The sequence below is a fragment of the Strix aluco genome, chromosome 8 (genome assembly GCF_031877795.1).
Source record: "Strix aluco isolate bStrAlu1 chromosome 8, bStrAlu1.hap1, whole genome shotgun sequence".
Taxonomy (NCBI): domain Eukaryota; kingdom Metazoa; phylum Chordata; class Aves; order Strigiformes; family Strigidae; genus Strix; species Strix aluco.
Genome location: NC_133938.1, coordinates 6,370,010 through 6,390,105, shown reverse-complemented (window position 1 = coordinate 6,390,105; position 20,096 = coordinate 6,370,010). Strand labels below are relative to the sequence as shown.

The 20,096-nt window shown below is 38.0% G+C and overlaps 2 protein-coding genes across 3 annotated transcripts in view; both read right to left on the bottom strand.

Annotated features, from left to right (window-relative positions):
* Positions 1-20,096, bottom strand: part of YIPF1 (Yip1 domain family member 1) — a 370,444-nt gene that overhangs the window by 343,566 nt on the left and 6,782 nt on the right. The gene's annotated exons all lie outside the window — the stretch shown is intronic.
* Positions 1,962-19,688, bottom strand: NDC1 (NDC1 transmembrane nucleoporin). 2 transcript variants are annotated; one of them, XR_012624111.1, is made up of 19 exons: positions 19,580-19,688; positions 19,386-19,506; positions 18,014-18,115; positions 17,499-17,673; positions 16,869-17,007; positions 15,375-15,483; positions 13,939-13,990; positions 13,185-13,317; positions 10,886-10,978; positions 9,531-9,612; positions 8,494-8,649; positions 7,155-7,409; positions 6,901-7,019; positions 6,605-6,655; positions 5,461-5,524; positions 4,175-4,275; positions 3,060-3,220; positions 2,470-2,743; positions 1,962-2,216 (listed from the first exon to the last, which is right to left on the bottom strand). XR_012624111.1 is itself a non-coding variant. In XM_074831995.1 (18 exons), the coding sequence occupies exons 1-18, from the start codon at positions 19,619-19,621 to the stop codon at positions 2,153-2,155; spliced, it is 2,019 nt and encodes a 672-aa protein (XP_074688096.1). In that variant the 5' UTR covers positions 19,622-19,688; the 3' UTR covers positions 1,962-2,152. The 2 variants fall into 2 exon arrangements, 1 of the variants encoding a protein (XP_074688096.1); XM_074831995.1 differs by lacking the exon at positions 2,470-2,743.

Below are 20,096 nucleotides of genomic sequence, written 5' to 3'. Positions count from 1 at the left end.
AGGCTTCACAGACTGATTATGTTAAGACAGAAGTATATAAAAAGGACTTGAAACACCAGCAGTTTGCCAGAGGAATACAATTATTCCCAAAGCCAAAACTAGAAAGATGTTATCCCCATTTGCGTGAGCCAGTTACCGCATCTTCGAGGGCACCCAACATACAGTTTATATTCTTGTACACTTTCATTCATGAGCATGAGATACTGTTAAAGATGCACTTTTAAATAAAGGTTTAAAAAAAAAAAAAAAAAGGTCTACAGCTCTTTAAGAACTGGAGGCTTTTAAAGAAACCACAGAGCAATCAGCTTTTGAAAGCTCTTCTGTCATACACAGAGAATGCCATGAATCACACGCACATTAGCAGATGTCATGTGCAAATCTCTACTGCAACACAAGAAGGACAGACCTCAAGCACTCCGGCATCAAAAAGAAGCCTACGTTTTAAGCCTGCTGCTGACAGCCATACCACTGTTAATTACAATTTACAGCTTATAGTTGTGGGAGTGTTCCAGAAAATACCAGAGCAATAAAAAAAAATAATGTTCTGCACCTGTTTAAATGCAAATTTTATTTGAAACTTTTGGCTGAAGTATTTCGGTCAACCATTACACCTGAGGTACTAGCTAAAGCACCATTTTAACTCCAGGTGCACACTGCAATACCAGAAAATAAGCAAATTAAATTATTTAATAAGCCAAGCAGGCAAGAGGCTTTGACATAATAGTTAAACCTGTGGTAGAAGTTAAGCTTGGGGAAGCTTTAAAAGACTTTGTGCTTAACCTTTAAATACAATGAAAGGCTGTCCATCACCTTACAGTGTTTGCTGTAAGCCATCTCAATGCAAAAGGAGTAATATAGTTCTAATTTCCGCTATCAAATCTAACACACGCAGTGTCTGCACTACAAGAAAATTATGTGTCTCTGCTGAGGAAAGCAATATGCAGGTCTCATAGTACATCTGGGGTTTTCTCTTTTACCCATATCTTACAGGCCCCCTAAATAATTATTACTACACAACCACTCACTATCAGCTGATCATTTCATCACACCAACATAACTGACGCCATGGCCACCTCCAGATCTTAGGTCCTCTATCACAAAACAACCCCCACAGGACTAACAGCACCGAAGAGAATATAAGGAAAACAATCCAGATTTTGTTTCTCCTTATCACACTAAATTCATCTGCAAGACCATGGAATAGACAGTAAGGTACTGCAGCTACATCTAAGCTCTCCATACTCCATACACGTTTTCTAGTGTAGATATCACAGTAAGTGGGGTCAGTTTAAAACTTGAGTAGTTAATTTTCAAACAATTTAGACGGGTTTACTTCCAGATAAAAAGCATTAAAAAATGCTTCTAAGAAGTTGTATTTTTCACCAGAAGCTACCCATAATGTATATTATTTTGAAAAAGTTGGATATGCTGCAAACATCCTTCTTATCCCCCTTAACAGAAAGCTGTTGATCTAAACTTTAATTCACGATGTCATTACTTGGGAGTTTTACTAAACGCAGTAATATTTCCTGTACGTTTCAGCGTAGATCAGAACTTAGTTTCCTAGGTCACCTTAAAGATAAAATCCAAGCTGCTAGCTTTTCAAGCAGTATTTGTGTCTTAACAATGCCTTTCTGCACACCCATTTTACTCTGAAGGAGTATTTCCATCTTACAGAAGAGTAGCATGTTTTATTCCTGGGCACATCTGTTTCCTACTCTTAAAGTACACACTTCATCTGCACTAAAAGTGTTATCAGCTAGATTTATGAAACACTTAAGCACACTAAGTATCTGTGTAAATCTCTACTCAGCCCTTTAACAGAAAAGGGTAGGGAAAAATACATCGTGCAAAACAGTGAAGAATCTGAGTGGCAAAGTAACTCTGATAATCTCAAATGTCAATCTTACATAAAATAAGAACTGACACTCATTTTTAAGTGATATTAAAAGGCAGCAAGATGAATTTAAAAAAAGGCTTTATTATACAAAAGATAATCCAAACCCAAAAGAGCTCTTCTACAGTTCTAAGAGTTTTGTTCTGACTTGTACTTCCGTATGCTTTTCCAAAAAGTCAAGATAAAAAGGCTCAGTCCCAATTTCTTCTTACCAAGTGTTGAAAAAAACCCCATAGCTGCATCAAAATCTGCTATTTATTCTTTGTATTCCAAGAATTGCTGAAGTCTTTTCTTATGTTCTGTAGACACTTGCACTGCACTAAAAACAACAAATGCAGAACATAAGATTTTGCATTAAATGTAATACACCACAAAAATAAAAGCCTCATGCCAAAATTAAGTATACATTGAAATCAACAATTACACTGAAGCTAAATTTTAGAAAACGCAGCTGTATGAGAAACCTACATTCCAAGACAAAAAAGTACATTAACCCTTAAAACTTTCACTCTTAATCTCAGTTTCTACAACTAAGAGACACTTGTCCCGAGAAACCTAGCTTATTTCCTTACCTTTAAACACACACAAGCAATTGTTTAACTTGCAAGAATGATTGAGGTAAGAACCAATCTCTTAAAATGATCTCTCCTGTACATCAGGCACTTCCAAACCAAGTGACATTTCATCCCCACAGGGAAAGATGGGCAGATACTGCAGGAAGTTTCAGTCCCACATATTCAGAAAGTCTGCCTGCTGCAACAGTAGCTGAGAAAGAACCATCAGACAACCAAGCAGCAAGGGAATCTGATTATTTGGATTCTTCACAGGATTCTCAGGATTCTCTCCCTAAAGAACAGACAATTGTCTCTAGTTGATTTACTTTCTTTTCAACAGCTAAGATTTATTAAACGAGTGGTATTCTTGGACTGCTTCTAAAGAGTTCATGAAAAGTCACTCAAAAAGGTTGCCCAGAAATCTATGAATACCAAGTTTCTACCGGGGACCATACATCTACACAAGAATTTTTTAAGGTTCCAAAATCAAATACTAAGATACCATGTTAGAATAATGACCTGACAGGATTTCTCACCCTTCACAGGTCCTACAATAACATTAATTAAAACTAAATTTAGCAAGCGAGCAATCATGGAAAAGTTCTTACTTTAAGTGTTCTCCAAAGACAGTAGTTATCCGGTATAGTGCTGTTTTCAGAGATGCTCTAAGTGCAAATCGTAGCGTTTTGTAGGATGTGTCTACCAGACTTCCTGAAATCCTGGGGGGCTTGCTAGAAACATGAGGCAGTTTGAAGTATCTGTCTACAACCTGATTGAGAAAAACATAAATGAACTTGTTTCAACTGTTCAATTATTTCATAATGTAACTAGCAACAGGTTTATGTCAAATAAAGCAAAAAGAAAGTGCAAGTTCAGAAATTCCACCAAGACACACAAACATGTATTGGAGACTCAGCTTGACCCCGCATTTCCTGGCCATCAACATGAACCCAGAACCAAGTTCTGTGAAATAAGATTCTCTGTTAATGAGTCTTAAATGCTAAACACAACACACACTGCCATAGAAGTACAATTCTGTCTTGTATTATGACTTTGTTTCTTTCAGAAACAAGGGTATTGGGTCCCCCCCCGCCCCAGTGCCCATTCTTAGAACAGATGACTTACACTAAAGAACTTTAATAACTTCTGAATTCTTTCCAATAATCTCCATTAAGGCAGTGTAAAATGATTACGTCAGTAGGACACACATAGTCTTGGAAGCAAATCTGGATTTTTTTTGAAATACACATTACACAAACATCAGCAGTTTGAGAGTAATGTCTTAGTTTTAGTAGAGAATCACCACAGAGATCTTGTCTCCTGTGATTTGCAATGTCTCCAAGTGCTCCAGGTTGCACGCGGAATTGTGTACAGCCAAATAAAGATTAAGTCCTAACTATGAATAAAATATAGTATTATAATTGCATCCCTGAAATAAAGTCTTTAACTGAGCACATAGTAGCTTTTTTTAAAATGAAAGATTCCATTAAAAACATGCTTTCTACTTCTACATTTTAAAAAACTAACAAGGTTTTTATTCAGCTGTTTCATAATGCACATAGTGGCAACTAGCTGTTTTGTTTAGATTAATTGAAGAAGAGTTGTTACAGTGGTAACAACCTGAATGTTATGACTGGTCAGCAAGGTCAAAATATAAAGTTAACAAAACTGGTTCTCTTCTCCTAAATTTGTTCTGCAGTAAGGAAGAGTTAACAGTTTTTACCTCCTGAAGAGTCAGTAAAGTATTCAGGATAGCTGGCAGTGTGGTTTGGACAACTCCAAATTGGTCTTCAGTAAAGGAAGCTGCTACCAAATGAGACAGACCTTTAAAAAAAGAAGTTTGCTATAATTACTGAATTCTCAGCTTCTGGAGCATTAACAAAGATCATGGTTTTGCCTGATAATTCTACTAGTGTGATGGAATTCTTCAGGACTTACTGCAGCCAGATGACAAGTTACCGCAGCTTTGGCTTGCTTCAGAACTAAACCAGTCACTGGTTTGACAGGTGTACAACAGTTTGAGGTTGATGATAAAGCAAGAGAGATTATATATAAAATAAATTTTAAAAAAGCATTAGCTCCCGATCAGAGCTGTACCTGACATCAACCAAGAGACAGGACCTATTTCCCAATTCTTTTAGCCATAAACAACATTTCCAGATCACTTAACTTCCTTTGTTCTGCTTATATGAGGAGAACTCTCTACTACTTGAGGGAAACCTTGATGTAGATTTAAATCCCTTCTCAGTTTACTTATCAGATTTTTAAAAAATTACAGCCTAGCACTCTGCCCTTAGTTAAAACACAAATGGTTATCTTCTGCTTTTCTGCCAACTGCATGTGTGATTCATTTCTCCTGACTCACCAACCCATCACCTTCAGCCTGACGCAGTATGGTATATCTGCCCATAAAACATATAACCTAGGAAAAAGATCAACTTTTGCACAGCCAATCTAACAAAAGAGTCTATCAATATTGGTATTTGCTCATGAGTTTGAAAGAAACAAGAAAATCTTGTAGCGCAACCTCATACAGTCATTGTTCTTTTAATTCTCTGCAGAACATCTTTTTCCATTTATTTGTTAAGTTACTACCTGAATACCTCCCTCCCAAACTTTCTGTGATTAACAGAGAGACTCAGAGCCTTTAGTCAGAAAAGCTGTTGTAAAAAGACATCATAAATCTGTTACTAGAAAAAAATGTAAAAGTGATACATGGGTTCACACAGTAGAGAAGCAACAGAAATCAAGTTCAGGAATTTCTACCAAACCTCTACAGAACATAAACTAAGAGATCTTCCATGGGATCTCAAAACTAGCAAGTGAAGTAGACCTTTATTCATGTTGGTATCTGAAATGCAGTCAGGTTTTTGTCAAAATAGATTAAAAGATTTCTCTTCTGTTACATTTACAAAGCACAGAGCCCCAGAAATCTGGAATTGGATCCTTTTAGTTGTTGTGGTTCCACAAGCCAACAGAGTGGATCACCCGGGTATAGAAACTGCTTACCTTCCAAAGCCCAGATGTGCATTTGGGCATCAGAGAAGACGGCTTGGATGGAGGCTTCTGGGTGCTGAGAAGAGATCAAAGCACTCTGAGCGCACTTCATAAATAATATCACCAAAATTGCAGGTTTCGATTAAAGTATTACACATTTGATAGGGTCATGTCCCTCCCCTCAGAAAAGACCTGCAAGGCTGACTGATCTCAGGGAATAGCCAGAAAAATCTGATCTTTTAAGAAACTAAAATTCTTTTTGGACAGGAGCTGCCCACAAATCTGTATCTATAATTGGGACTTTTAAAAAAAAAAGCATATTAGCTAGTTGGTTTTCAAGGGCTAAATGGGCAATACAATTCCCCCATGACTATTCCATGACTTTGCTTGCTTCAGTCTCCACTCCAGTCTACAACTGATCAGAAAACACTGCTGTACATTTAAGCATAAACCATTACCACATAAAGATCTGCATACAAAAATATGACCTCTACTTGCAGGAAATATTTAAATCCCTGAAAAATAAAGACCTAAATTAGAGGGGGATGCTTTTGTAAAACGTAACTGAGTTATTGTTCAATTATGCTAAGAGAAATACCCAATTGTTTTTCTGTGCAAAAACCATGCAACTTTAGTTTTAAGTGTTCAAATTCACCTGAAAAGTATCAGTAATATTAGTACCAGTATTTCGTAAGGAGAAATTCTCAACATTTTAACTACCACTTCTCCCACAAAAGAAAACTATGAAGAATTTACTTGGTACACTGACTTAACAAAAAGCAGTTAACAGAATTTTAAAATTAACTAGAAGCCACATCAACTTACAGTTAGTATACCAAAACAACTGCATTTAAGTTCTCAGTTGTGTTTTACTAGTATGTGATGCTTTATGCAAAATGCAGTTTATAATCAGGAGAGTTTAAACAAGTATTCTTATTCTTATTATTATTCTTTTTTATGCAGGTATGGAATAATAATAATCCTGCTATGAAATTCACAGTAAGTACAAAGTTGTGCTTATGGAAACCTTTAGATTAAAAGAATGGTTTTAAAACTGTTACTATATGCAAAAGATACACAGCACCACAGCAGAATCCATATGCTCATGTATTTCTAGTCCCTGCTGCTCAGTCACAAAACATAAGATCATGATTACCTTGCTGAAGAAATACATTATCAGCACTCGTTTTGCCAAGAAGTTTTTTATCTGAAAAGAAACAAAAGATTAAAAATATCATCTGTGTTTATCTAAGGCATGCACAGTTGGCCCTCCTCAACCTTACCATCTTCTCACAGTATAAAAGAGATTGGGGGGTGGGGGGGAAAGACTTTTGTTATGTAAGCTAATTGGAGAAGGAAGTATTCTTCAAAAAAAATTGAAAGTTCTTCCAGAAGAGAGAACACCTAGGGTGCACGGACTGTAATCAATCTGTACTGCAACTTTTACTCTACCTGTTCTTGCTTGTTCTGAAGCCATGTGTAAATAAATCTTGGCTGCACCACTTCACTGCCAACTCTTGCAGCAGAGACCACTGGGGAAGATTTGTGGTGGGAACCATTCATTTGCAGATCTACAAGAGAAATACAGTATCTTCAGAAAAACTGGTTCCTGTCACTTCAATCCTTAAGATACAGATCTCTAATGACATCACTATTACACTTATGATTACAAAGCTAAAAACAGTGGTGTGGAAAAAAATCTCTACCTGAACCTGACGTCCACAACTTTGGTCCCCTTCTCATAACTTGAGGACTTTGGACTGATCCATGCCAAGGAGAGTTTACATCCAGAATTCCCATCTTGCAATTTAAAGCAGGTGAGCTAAAAGGTGAACCAACATCAGACCCAGACAATGTCTTTAAAGGTGTAAGGGATGGTTTAACCAGTGAAGACATGGAGGCTCTGGGAACAACGTTAGACCTCGGTGACTGGAAAGCCATGTCTTCTCTCACCACAGCTCCTGATGACAAAGAATACACTGCATGAAGACAAACAGGCTGGCACATATGAAATAGGAGGTGGGTTTGTTATTTGATCACTGTTTCAACAACCTCTCTATTATTAGAACTTTTATTAAAGGACATTGTTTCCCCTGTGGTTTTGCAAAGAAGTACACATCTACATGAGCATGCAGTGTTTTAAAAGTTCATCATTTTAAGAACAGCAAGTGATGAGAAGGATTCCTGTGAATTAATTTATTTATTTTTCTCACTTTGTTAGCTAGCATTACTACACCCTGGTATATACCTACATGAAGTGTGCTTTTAGGATTAAGTACTAGAAAAAAGGCTACCTACAGAAGAATGGCAATTCTTTAGATTCTGCTTGGTGTGTAAGAAAAGACATGTCAGTCTCAAAATCCAAGGAACAGCAGAAGAAATTCACCTCCGAGATACTAACAGTCCCCTGCTGTTCCCAGGGCACTTGCATCCGAGGCACTGATGCCAAGGGATTCAATTACCTGGCACCCCTTGTGCTAACACAGCTCTGCTGCCAGGAACGATGCCTAAGTCTGGCATGTAAAACACCTGAAATGCTTGCAGGCTGCACACAGCTCCAGAGTCAGACTGGCTTTTCTTATTCTACAGGGATATTAGTGAATCACACAAACATATCCAAAGTCCCCACAACACCAAAACAAAAACTAATTTTACCATCTTGAACTAATCATAAGAGCAGCTATACAAATTACAAAGAATCTCTTGGCAAGACTCAAGTTCTCCCTGTACTAGACTGAACCACTCACTAAAACTGCAATTAGACTTTCTTAATTCATGCAAGTGTGGAAAAAATACTGTATGGAACATAACATCATGCAAAGTAAACAGAGTAAACATGATCTTTCCAGGTTTTCTAGTTATTTTGGGATTATATCAACAAGCATACCTAAAATTAAATTGAGGGAGACTTTTTTTTGTTTACATTTATTTGTAGAGAACCGTGTGACTCATTTTCCCCATACAACTTAATTGAGACTAATGCACCTATGTAATCTGTTGGTAGTTTCATGCTTTACAAACTAGTATGAGCATTTCCTCACGCACCTGGAGTCTGTGGAGATACTTTCAGCTCTCCTGCTGGCTGCTTCGCTCTCCCATTTGCTGCTGCAGCTTCCTGCTGTGCAATCAGCCTCTGGGTCAGATCGCTCAGCAGACTCAAACACTCCCTTGATATTGCAGTCCAGTTGTGCGGGTGCCCACCTAGCAGTATGCACACAAAAAGGAAGTGCAGTAGGTATGTTTAACCCAGATGATCATCCTTATATCTGTTCTGACAGTGCCCATGTGCTCTCAGCATAAGCTTCAGAGATTAGAGTAACACTCCATTTCTAAAAAGACACAGTGCATCCTCACTGTGACAGTTTATTTGTTTTGAGAGGAAGATGAAAACACGGACAGAGTCTATCCTCCTGTCAGTGGATAATTCTAAAAAGACTTTAGTGAAACCTGCTAAACAAGCAGGAAACATAGGCAGTTCGGCCCATCAGATCTGAAATTACTGAACAACTAAAATAAACAAAGTAATAACAGTGGTGATGGCAAACAGTTCTGAAGTAGTACAAACACTAGAATTTCTGATAAGATGTAACAAAAAGTTCCTGAAGGCTTCCAAGCAGTTTTAACTGACTTTCTCTACCATATCTTTGTATATAGCAAGAGGCTTAAACACTAGCTGGAAATTATAGCCATTGTTTGCTTTAACAACTCTAGTGGTAACTCACTATTTATCCTTGATTTCACCTCATTCACATCTCAACATTAGGCTTTCATACCCATCTGTTAGATTATTCAGTTTGGGCTATTTAACTGGTGGTGTCAAGAGGACCTTGCTTTCAATACCCTAAGACCTGTGTTTACTCATAGTTGTCATTTAAATCAGACACAGGCACAAGAATTTGTTGAGTTTAGTAGATAAAACAATAATTAAGCCTCCTCTTGGGAAAGGCATCATAGGGACACTTTTACTTATGAGGTCTCCTGGCTTATGTAGCATGTGTAACAGCATTAAATAACTTCTAAAAGCATTTGACTAGCACTTATATTTTAAAAAAGAATCAATATGAAATAGTTTTTATAATTACCTGGCTGACTAAGGCTAAAGACTTCCTGTCGTCGAACAGGAGAATATTGGGAAAGTAACATCAAGTCTTGTAAGGCTAAAAACTACAAAGGAAAATGTTTTAGTGCATACAAAGTCCAATGTATTTCCTTAAAAATGCAGTTCTCCATACAAAAGCAATCCCTACCAAAGAATGAGTTCACACAGACTAAACCCAGCCACATAACAGAAGAAAAAAGGCAAAGGATTGCACACATCCCTAGAACCACTCTGGACGGGGCTGCTGAGTTAGTAAGAGCTTCAGATATGTCATTTCTTTGGAGTTAAAGATCTTTTTAATCTTAACAGCTAACAGCTCAGACAGAAAGAGCCTAAGATGCAAGAAAGTCTAAGGAAAGGACTGGTTTTGCAAGCCAGAGCTAAACTACACAGTGTGCCATATGGTACCAGACCTGATACTGCTTTTTCATGTGATTAAGTAGTTAATGTGGCAAACCAAAAATAACCAGATATCTCACACTATGCAAGACCTAATTATAAATGACACTTTAGTAACAGCTGAGATTACAATTAAACTTTCTCTACCTTTAACTGTGCTGTGCTCAACACTTCCCTACCCATCCTTTGATAAAGCAGCAAAGGTTAAAAAATTATTCAAGCAGATTGCAGCCTATTATAACTCCAGTTTTACCACAGATCTGTAAAATCAGTAAATGTGGCTTTTACATGTGCAGGAGGATATTCTTATCTTTATTTACATAATACTTCTTATATGAGGTCTCCAATTTCTAAGTATTACAATCGGTAAATCCCATTAATGATAACTGTAGTCAGATCAAAATTATTCTTATTTAATCACAGATTTTATGTAGCTTTTTAGTATCGTCTTTTTAAAAAAAAGAAACCCAACTTCCAACATAAATATGGAAATAATTTTTTAATTTCAAGAGAGAACAGAAACATAAGTCAAATATAAATAGCAGGGACAATGCGTTAATAGTGTACAAAGGTTTGACAAAATACCTGCTTATCTGACAAGACTCAGAGTTGAAAGAGTTTAAAAAACCTGAATGTCACTAACCTGTTGTTTTTGCATCAGTACACATTAACATATTTATGTTGCAGACAAATAGATCTTGTCTCCAATTAAATGAGCCCATCTTCAGCTTAAAGCAACAGTGTGGTGAGCACCAGCAGGTGTCACCACTAAACAAATTTTCCCCATTCAGTGTTACTGTGTCCTTGAGTGTTCCCAGGCAGCTCTTGGAAGAATTAGCACCTCAGTTAAAAGAACTAGCGCCTAGAAGATCTGATTGCAATGCTTTAAGAAACACCTCAGCACGCACCTAGCTGGGAAGATGGTGGGAATTCAATTACCTTTATAATTAAGGGAGGATTGCTGTTTAAGATTTTAGGCAGGCACTGGTCTGTCTCCTCAGCAAAAGTTGGCTGGACAGGAAAATGATGGGTCTAAATACAAACATCAGAAGTTGTGTTATACAGAGCAAAACACAAGAAAACCTTATGAAAGACCACACCTGAGCTGTTACTTGGCAAATGAACGATGAACTACAAAAGCACATACCACTTTGCTTGAACTTACTTTAAAATATCCTAAAATTTCTAACATAGAAACAAAAACACTTTACTCCTTATGTTTAAAATTGCAAAAATCTTAGAAAATCCAGGTATTTTTATGTTCAAATACCTTCCATGTACGCATGTAATTCATAGCTAGGGGCTATGAATTCATCATTATGAAAAGAAATTCCTCTAACCACACACCCAGGAAAAACTAGCGACACAATATTCAGAAACAAGACCGAAATCTGAACTGTAACGTCTATCTTCAACAGTGTAACCACTCTGGTGAAGAACTGAGGGTTCTTTTACCAAATAAAATATTTTTTAAACTCTTCTTTTGCACTGTTTCACTGATAAACTAATGAATTCTTATTTTTATCATCATGATAGTCACATTCTGTGTTTTAATAGAATTTCTGTTCTTGCAACTACCACATTTAAAGATGTAAACAGCAGTGCTTAAATTGTATCAAACATTGCATCTTTTTAACACTATTTAACATGGACCAGTCTGGGCACAGATTACCTGTCAGTTTTGTGCTACTGCACTCATTTTACGTATCATAGCTTTATTCTTCTCTGCTTCCAACCGCGAAATTGAAATCTGAGGTAGCAATTGCTTTCAAAGTGTTAATAAAGTAACTTCATGGGGACTAAGTTTACAATTTCTTTCCTGACTTTTCAGTTAACACTATGCAAATATTTACAAACAGCTTTGGAGGTTTTTTAGCTCATTAAAAAATAATGTGGATTTAAAAAAAAAAAAAAATCTTTTGTTCAACAGCCAAAAGGGCAAGGTCCATTTTATACCTTCACAGATAGATGTCTTCCCAAGTTTCATAAGCAATACAATAATTACAGACATTGACACACAGTATTATCCTTCAAAATAGGTTGTTCACACCTCAGAGCTGTTGTTGAAGCTGTCTACAGCTTGACACATCATTACACCAGTTATGCTCAATTCATTGTTAACCTTTTCTCCATGCAGTCATAACAACTGGACCTTTTTAATTAAAGCTAACACTCCAACAAGTACCCTATGCCATTTCATTCCATAAGAGTGTTTTGCCAGGAATTAAGCCTTGCTTTTTTTTCCCCTACTAATCTGCAGTCTAAACAAAAACAGTTAGATGAACAATTTTTTCCTGTTTTCCTACAAAGAAATATCTGGATTTGTCAACAAAGATCAAGTGTTCTCCAATTCTTTGTTGGCAAGAATTTTTTTCCCCCCCTCTCTTCAATCATGGTCTCACATTTATTCTAATACAATTAATTACATATGGTCTTTTTTTAGCCATATTAATTTGTAACTTTATGATTGAATGAAAAAGCACAAGTGTCTTAATTCCCAGGATTGCTTGAAGTCTATTTTAATACTGCAGCCTGATTTAGATTAACATGTCTCTGCTTTGGAGAACTGTGCACTTTGATGGTTTGCTTGAATTTGAGATTTCTAGAGCTTAGCTCACAGAAAATCGACAGCATTTTATTCTCGTTCCTATTGTAAAATTGGATTGAAAGCTATAGTTTCTGGACATTATCTTTCCACATAACCTGTAGCTATTTGTCACAAGTCTTTAGATAGTTTCACATTCAAATACAAAACCACTGCATGGAAACACATGCAGAGACCATGCAGTAAGCTCTGCCAGACACATACAGGCCCTGCGCTAGCTCATCTCTCTTTACACCTAAGGAGGACAAAGAACAAGGTGCAGACTCCAGGAAGCACAAAGTAGTTCTTTGTTCGGGTGGCCCCAACAGCACCTGCACACCTTTAGCATCATATACAAACAGAAGGGGGACACGGAAACAGAAGGGGGACATGGAAACAGAAGTAGAGGTGGAAATAACAAAGCATTAATTTTGTAAGCAGCACAGGCTTGTCTTGCTATAAGGAGAGAAAGGGAAAGTCGGTTAATGCCCAGGCCCCTCTCGACTGTTCAGTTATCAGATACTATCTGTAGTGCATGCTTTGAAAACTCAAGAATTCACAGTAAGTTATTTCCTAGTAAAACTGCTTTTGAAAAGAAAGTAGCATCTGTGAAACACTGATGTTGTACCTTTAGGACTGTCACTCAGTACTAACCTCTGTAGCATAGATTTTGAAGAGTAACCATGCAATGTACCAGGTAATCAGAAGAAACACGCCACATAGCCAGGTATGGTAAAACAAGGAGAGATCCAATAAGCCAGTCAGAGAGTCGAGAGGATGCAATTTACTGCAGATAAAACAACCAAGAAGATATAAGTATTTTTATTATGGAAGATGTCTATAGTAAGCTATTATAGTAGTAACAATTACAAGAATAAAGTTGCATTTTTTTTGCAGAAGCAGTTTCTTAAAGATGTTTGAGATCAGTTCTTTAATTTTTAGTAACTGTGATAAAATTAAGAAAAATTAATGAAATTAAGGAAAAGAAATATGAAATAAATAACAATTATTACAATTTTAGTCAATTAAGGTATTAAGACTCCAGCTTCCCTATTTTAAAACAAATGGCAAGTATAAAAATAAAGATATGCTCCCTCCCAAAAAAAAACCACACAGAAAAGCAGGTAAAACACATATATGTAATTTGGAGAGATTAGCCTTTCTAATACTTTAGAGACTTACAGAGATGAAGGAAACAGAGAGGATTTCTTAATGACTATCTACAAGATGGTTCCTACAAGGGGATGTTGGTTCCTTCTGGATCCATTTCAGAAGTACCCAATGCTCTCCACGTGCTGTGTGGGGAACCAAGGAACCGAGTCCTGCTAGAACCAGTTGCTAAGCTGGACTTCTTCAGCAAAGGCAGCTGAAGTTCTCCTGCAAGTTTTCAGCACAAAGTACTACCTACCTGTCTATATGAAGATTCATTGTGGTACTTATCCATACTTTTGGGATATAACCTAGGGGATGAAAAAGAAACAGAGACAAATGTGACACTGAAAAACACATACACAATAGGCCAAAAAAAAGACAGCAGTAGAATGCATCTGTAGACAAGAGACTGGTCTTGTAACACACATGCACCAGGAAACAATCTGCCTCTGGGGTTTTTTTGTTCTGTTTTTTTAAGAAATAGAAACAAGAGAATGAAAAAAGGCTTCAGGCCAGCAACTATACATTGAGACAGGTAGACCTTATCTCTTATTGCGAGCTTCTCAGCACCGAGTTATTTGTGTTTCTTCACTAACAAGAGGGTTAACAGTAATTTTTCACTACAGCTCAGGCAGCTTTTAAAGATTTAATGGAACCTGATATAGAACCACCATACTTCTAATTTATTCCCTAATGCAAATAAAGTGGAAATAATTCTATCATATTTTGACATCCTTTAGGAGGATAATTACAACCATAACATAAAAAAATTCCTGATTTTTAGAAAGTCCAGTGCAATCATCTTCATCAGCACAGATTTTTTACCATAGTTTTAAAGAGCGAACTGCATTTTCATATGGGAGGGAACCACAATGCCTTTGTTTCCCCAGCTTCCTCCAAATAATATGAAGGGCACTTGAGAATAAAGTCAGTGTGCTAATTTTTGCTTAAAAGATAGTGAAAACACAGCAACATTAGATATAGCAAAGTCATGCCCAGAGATGTTTATCCATCTTAAAAAATATTTGGGAATATTTAAAAAAAGGAATATAAATTACAGACTACCACAATTTTGTTTTAATTGCACTGTGTTTTCAGATTTATAATCTTTTTGCCACAAATCAGGATGGGTATGTAAACAGTGGCCCAAAGCTTCAGGTTTGAAAATGTACACTTGTAAACCACCAACTGATTAGAATTTGGTAGCTCCTCTTACATCCAAGTTATTTCACAGCTGCCTGCAACAAGATTTCCTGCACAGGAGAGATCACCAGAGACAATAGTTTATGTTTTGGTACAGTGACCAAACACAGACTTCAGGTTAAAAAACTATTGATCCCCACTCCCTTCTCCTTAGAATACTGTCATCATCCTATAGTGTTATCAGCTAGACAATAAATTTTTAAAGAAGGTGTTAATGTCTTCAGAGAAGGGACATTTCTCATATGCTAAACAAACTTCTGTGAGGCTGTAAGAATTGCCATCATACAAATACCCCTTGCTGTGCAAACCCTGTGCCTTTTCTTACTGTTTTACAGAGGTGTTAAATCTCTCTTATTTGTTTAAACAAGTCTATGCCTTCAGCAAGTTACCTGGAAGGCTGGAAAATAATATAACAGGCCTAACTGATTAAAAATAAAGTTTTCAAAATACAAGGAGGGGGGTGGGGAAGAGAATTTCAGGAACCCTTACCAAAAAAGTAGTATGTGACACAGAAGTTTCTAACAAAATATAGCGATTCCACACAACTGTGTTTAATGAGAAGAGGCAAAGATCTTCTGAAACGTAAGTACTTGTATTGCTAAAAACAAACAAAAAAATAGTTCAGTATTCTTCATTCAGAACAAATCAATGAAATGGTAAAAAAAAAAAGGACAAGGTATTTGAAAACCTGAAGTCAAGATGAATTAAAAAAATTAGTTTAAGCTATTTACTCTCCCGATCTCTTTCTCCCATTTTATTATCTTCTCTACTTCTCATTTCTTTTCCTACTTGTAGCAGTATGAAAATGGAGGATGGAGTGAACTGACTATACACAGGGGAACAAACTAGAAGAATGCTGTCTAATGCAAAATAAACAAAAAAACCCAAAGAAGGCATATTTAATCTACTAGATTTCATTTACATTAGAAGTGTTCCATTAAAATATAGGGAAAATTCAAACAAGCATGAGTAACAGTCAGTAATCCTCCAAGCAGCAAAACCAGTGTAATACTGGTGCCTTTCTCCATACAAATTATATGTCTCTCCAAACAATGAAAGCAGCCCATCTGACACTATATGCAAATAAAACCAAAGTGATTTATTTACTTGACTAAATTGCATTTAAAAAGAAGGAGAATTAACAATATTCAAATAATAGAATTTTTAAAAAATACTATAACCACAGCATTGCCAAAACGATGCTTGGTTTGCAGATAAACTAAACGGTCATGACTTAAATGTTTCCCACTAATACAACCACCTTATGGTTAGATACCTTTTGCCAAACTGGTTGGACTTTGTAAATCTGGGAATCATGAAAAGTTAATGTCTGCTGTGAGGCTACAGCAACAGAAGAAATATTTTTAAGATGATGTTTCACAAGCCACTCCTCACCATTTTGTACTGGTACAGATTTGTGTAGAACTGCTAGAGCCCTCTCTAAAGGAATTACTGGAATTTCAGTTTCCATAGCACTACACACATGAAACAAGCTTCGGATGTTGAGCTTTAAGCAAGATTTAATGTGCTATTTAGACTTTTAAGTGAGCTGGTACCCAGTTACAACTGATAATATGTTGGTGGGTTTGGGTGGTTTTTTTTTTTTTACTCTCAAGATTTTTAGCTTTTAGGTGACCCTTGTTGTCAGTTCCAGGAGTTAACATGCAGCTTGTGTATATTGCCTCTTTCCTGTAGTTCACTTTCTGCAATGGTCCACCTCAGCCAGCTTTTAACATGCATTAGAGAGGTGTTAATTTTATAGTCACAGCATCCCAGATTTCTGTGTTCATTTGAAAGGAACTGAGCAGGAATGAGGAAGATGAACACTACTGGCATTTAAAACTGAGTGTATGCTTCATCTATTAGTGAAAGCATGCCAACAGACAGCTGCTACTGTCATATTCAAAAACATAAACGATCAAGGCTTTTTTGATCACTTTTTACTTAGACATGTCTTTCTGCAAAGGTGCTTAAACCTCTTACCTGTATGACTGGAAATGGCAAGTAATTCATATTGTTAATAAGATATGAAAGGCTGTAGCTGTATCCCATGAAAGCTCCAGAAAGCAGAAAAAAGAGGTGATACTCATTTAGGCACATCTGAGGAACAGTATCATCTAGGCTAAAATAGAAAACTTAGAATTAATTCCAAGTTCAAAAAAAATACAGTCATTCTAGCCTTAGGAAGTTCAAATCAGAAGTCTGATTTTACTTACCCAATCAGTACATATGATGATATCTCAGTAAGTTTTTTCTAAAGTAGGTATCTCACACCTATTTTTGTAATTTATGGATGAGGATGCTTCTGGTATTTATGAAGTATGTCACATTAATCAGAAAACCAAAACTTAGTTCATGTGACAACCAATTTGTCATCATTCAACTTTCCATTAAGAATCCTGGCAATTTAGTTTTTCTGGCTCAGTTATTTCTCTGTGCTTTGTAACATTTGCAAAGTAGGTTATTTCCTATCCTTTAATAAAGGATGTCAACATATATTTATTTTTGATACTACTTACATTTTACATTTTTGTTTGAAAGAAGCCATGAGTAAATACATTTTACAATAGAAGTTCTTTGCATAACTTATCTTTAACACACACAAATAATTACCTTTCTGAAGGCGTGCAGGACACAGCAAGAAACTGGAACTTCCCTTTTGTCATAACTGCAGTGCACCAAGCAACCAACATTCCCATTACAGCATGAACAACTGAATGGATAACTTGCTGAGGGTGAATAATTTTTCCTATCAGTGCTAATCGAGAGCATGGTATTGATGGCACAACTGTAAATAAAAGTCAAAAGTGAGTTTTCATTTGCTACTAATAAAATCCTTCATTAAAAACAAACAAACAAAAAACCCATTGTCATCAAAGAACTTTTCACAGTTGGAATCAGTCACTAAATGATAAAGAAGTCAATGAACCAGGTCAGCTAAGAGGGTCTCAGCCATGAGGTAAGCAATAATCTAGGATGATTTACTTAAAAATAAGCTTTGCATATTGTCTATATTAATTTAAAAGGAAATCTACCAATGTTAAGTACACTGAATGTAAATACAAATCTCTTTAACTGGTCATCCTATTTAATTTGGGTATCATAGTTCAGCAATTTACATAACTCACCTGCATAAAATTCAACGTTGAAGATGCTTATTATTAGTGTCACTACAGACATAAGGAGGATACAAAAGATGACATAGGAAGTATATAAGTCATTGAAACAATCTAAAATTGAAAAAAAAATATTGCTCAGAAGATTGCAGTAACACAACAGTGACATGTTAAATAACAGAAAAGAACACTTAAGCAGTTAGCAATAATCCACTAAATGCAAAAACGGGAGTAATGTTCAACAGACTTTATAAACTCATACCAGATCTGCCCAGCCTCATAGTATTTCTGCATAAAAACATATTTAAGTTTCACAGAAATTATTTTACACCCTTATAAGTGGTTCTCTCATAAGTGAAAAAAAAAAATCTTTCAAAGTGAATTAAACTACGGCTCAACTAACACAGTTTCCCTTCACGTAATAAAAGCTGTAACCATACAGCCACACTTAAAAGGTAAGAAATTCCTTACAGAGTAAATTGCTTTTGATGGGTTCTTTTGGGGGTTTATATTTTCAAAGGGAGAAAGAAATCTGCCTGGAGCAGCTAAATGATCACAGGTATCAAGTTTTCATCTAAACATCTCTCAATTTTCTGTGTGTGCAGTCGAAGGAAAGTTATTCTCACCATGCTGAGCAGCTATTTCAGGAATTTCACTTGTGATTCAAAGCAACAAAGTTAGAGAAAACTTAAGCTCTTTAGGCAAACAGCAGTTGCACAGGGCAGGAAAGGGAAGTGTGCTCGAGTACTCAGAACCAAGTCACTTAATCTAACTTTTTCTCTAAAGGACACTTACATGAGCTTGCAACAGTTATATCTATCCTGGGAGGATTATGGCTATTAATGGTTATAGGTAACACAGAAACTTAGATTTCAAAGCCTAAAGACCATCCAGAAACACACAATGTAGAAATGTAACACAATGCCATAGTCAGTTCCCATTATCTGAGACTGAGCCCAAAACAACAGATAAAGGGAAAAAAAACCCGCAAATACAAACATGTGACTGTAAAAACACAAAAACATCAAAGGGCACCTCGCCAAGTATTGCGGCAGAAACAATTTCATTTTATAAACGCATTTAAAATATTGAGATCACTTTGTGTAACAAAGCACTTAAACAATCCCTGCTCTGATCACAAGCAGATCTGAAAGGTAAAGGAAAGCACGTACCCACGCACTTTGTGCTCTGCTGGCCCCCAGACACACACATTCTTCTCTTTGGAGAGCCCCTCAGCAGGCGATCCCCTGCCTGCCTGCCTGCCTGCTTCCCTCCCCGCCGCCGCGGCTGCAGCCCTCGGCAGGGCGCACACTGCCATTTCACGGCTCCCACACGCCCGCCCCCAGGCCCGATCGCCGCTCCGGGGCGGGGGCAGAGCACCTACTCGAGATCCAGCGCACCGGGTGGAAGGGGTCGAGGCCGCTGAGGACAACGAAGGCACCGGTGCAGACGGGCAGCAGCAGCACGGACCAGGCGACGGCGGCCGCCACCCTCCGGCCCAGCACCTGGGGGAAGCACAGCATGAGGGGCCGCGGGGGACAGGGCTCGCCGCTGCCCCCCCCTGGGCCCCGCACTCACCTGGCGGAGCAGCGCCCGCTGCCGAGCCGCCTCCGCTTCCATAGCGGCGGCCGGCGGCCCGCACGGCCGTTCAAAGTCTCCGCCGTTCAACGGCCGCCCCCGCCGGCCGCACGCCACTTCCGCCGCGCGCCGGGGGGGGACGGAGGACCAGCAGCCAATGGGAGGCGCGCAGATGCACTTTGCCCCGCCCCCTGAGAGGAAGTGACGTCAGGCTAGCGTTGGGGGACTACGAGTCCCAGCGTGCCCCGCGCCGCGCGCGCTGGGGGCGGGGCCGTGAGCGCCCAAGGGGTGCAGCGCTGATGGCGGCCTGAGGGGGGCCCTGTTCCACCCGCACGGCCCGGCCCGGCCCGGCGGTGCTGGCCTGAGGGACACGGGGAAACGTGACGCAGCCCCCCGGGAGGGAGAGCGCGGCTGAGGGGAAAGCAGCAGGGAGAGCGCGAACCGCTGCCAAGGTGGCAGCTGGCGGCTGCACTGGCGTGCCTCAAGGTGGTTCAACAGCAACACCCCGTCTCACCCG

Coding starts and splice junctions, on each gene's coding strand:
- NDC1 (XM_074831995.1), bottom strand. CDS start 19,621: ATGGAAGCGGAGGCGGCTCGGCAGCGGGCGCTGCTCCGCCAG. Junction 8,650..9,530: donor CTTTAGCCTTAGTCAGCCAG/GTAATTATAAAA, acceptor GCATACTGCTAG/GTGGGCACCCGCACAACTGG. Junction 4,276..5,460: donor GCACATCTGGGCTTTGGAAG/GTAAGCAGTTTC, acceptor CTTTTTTTAAAG/GTCTGTCTCATTTGGTAGCA.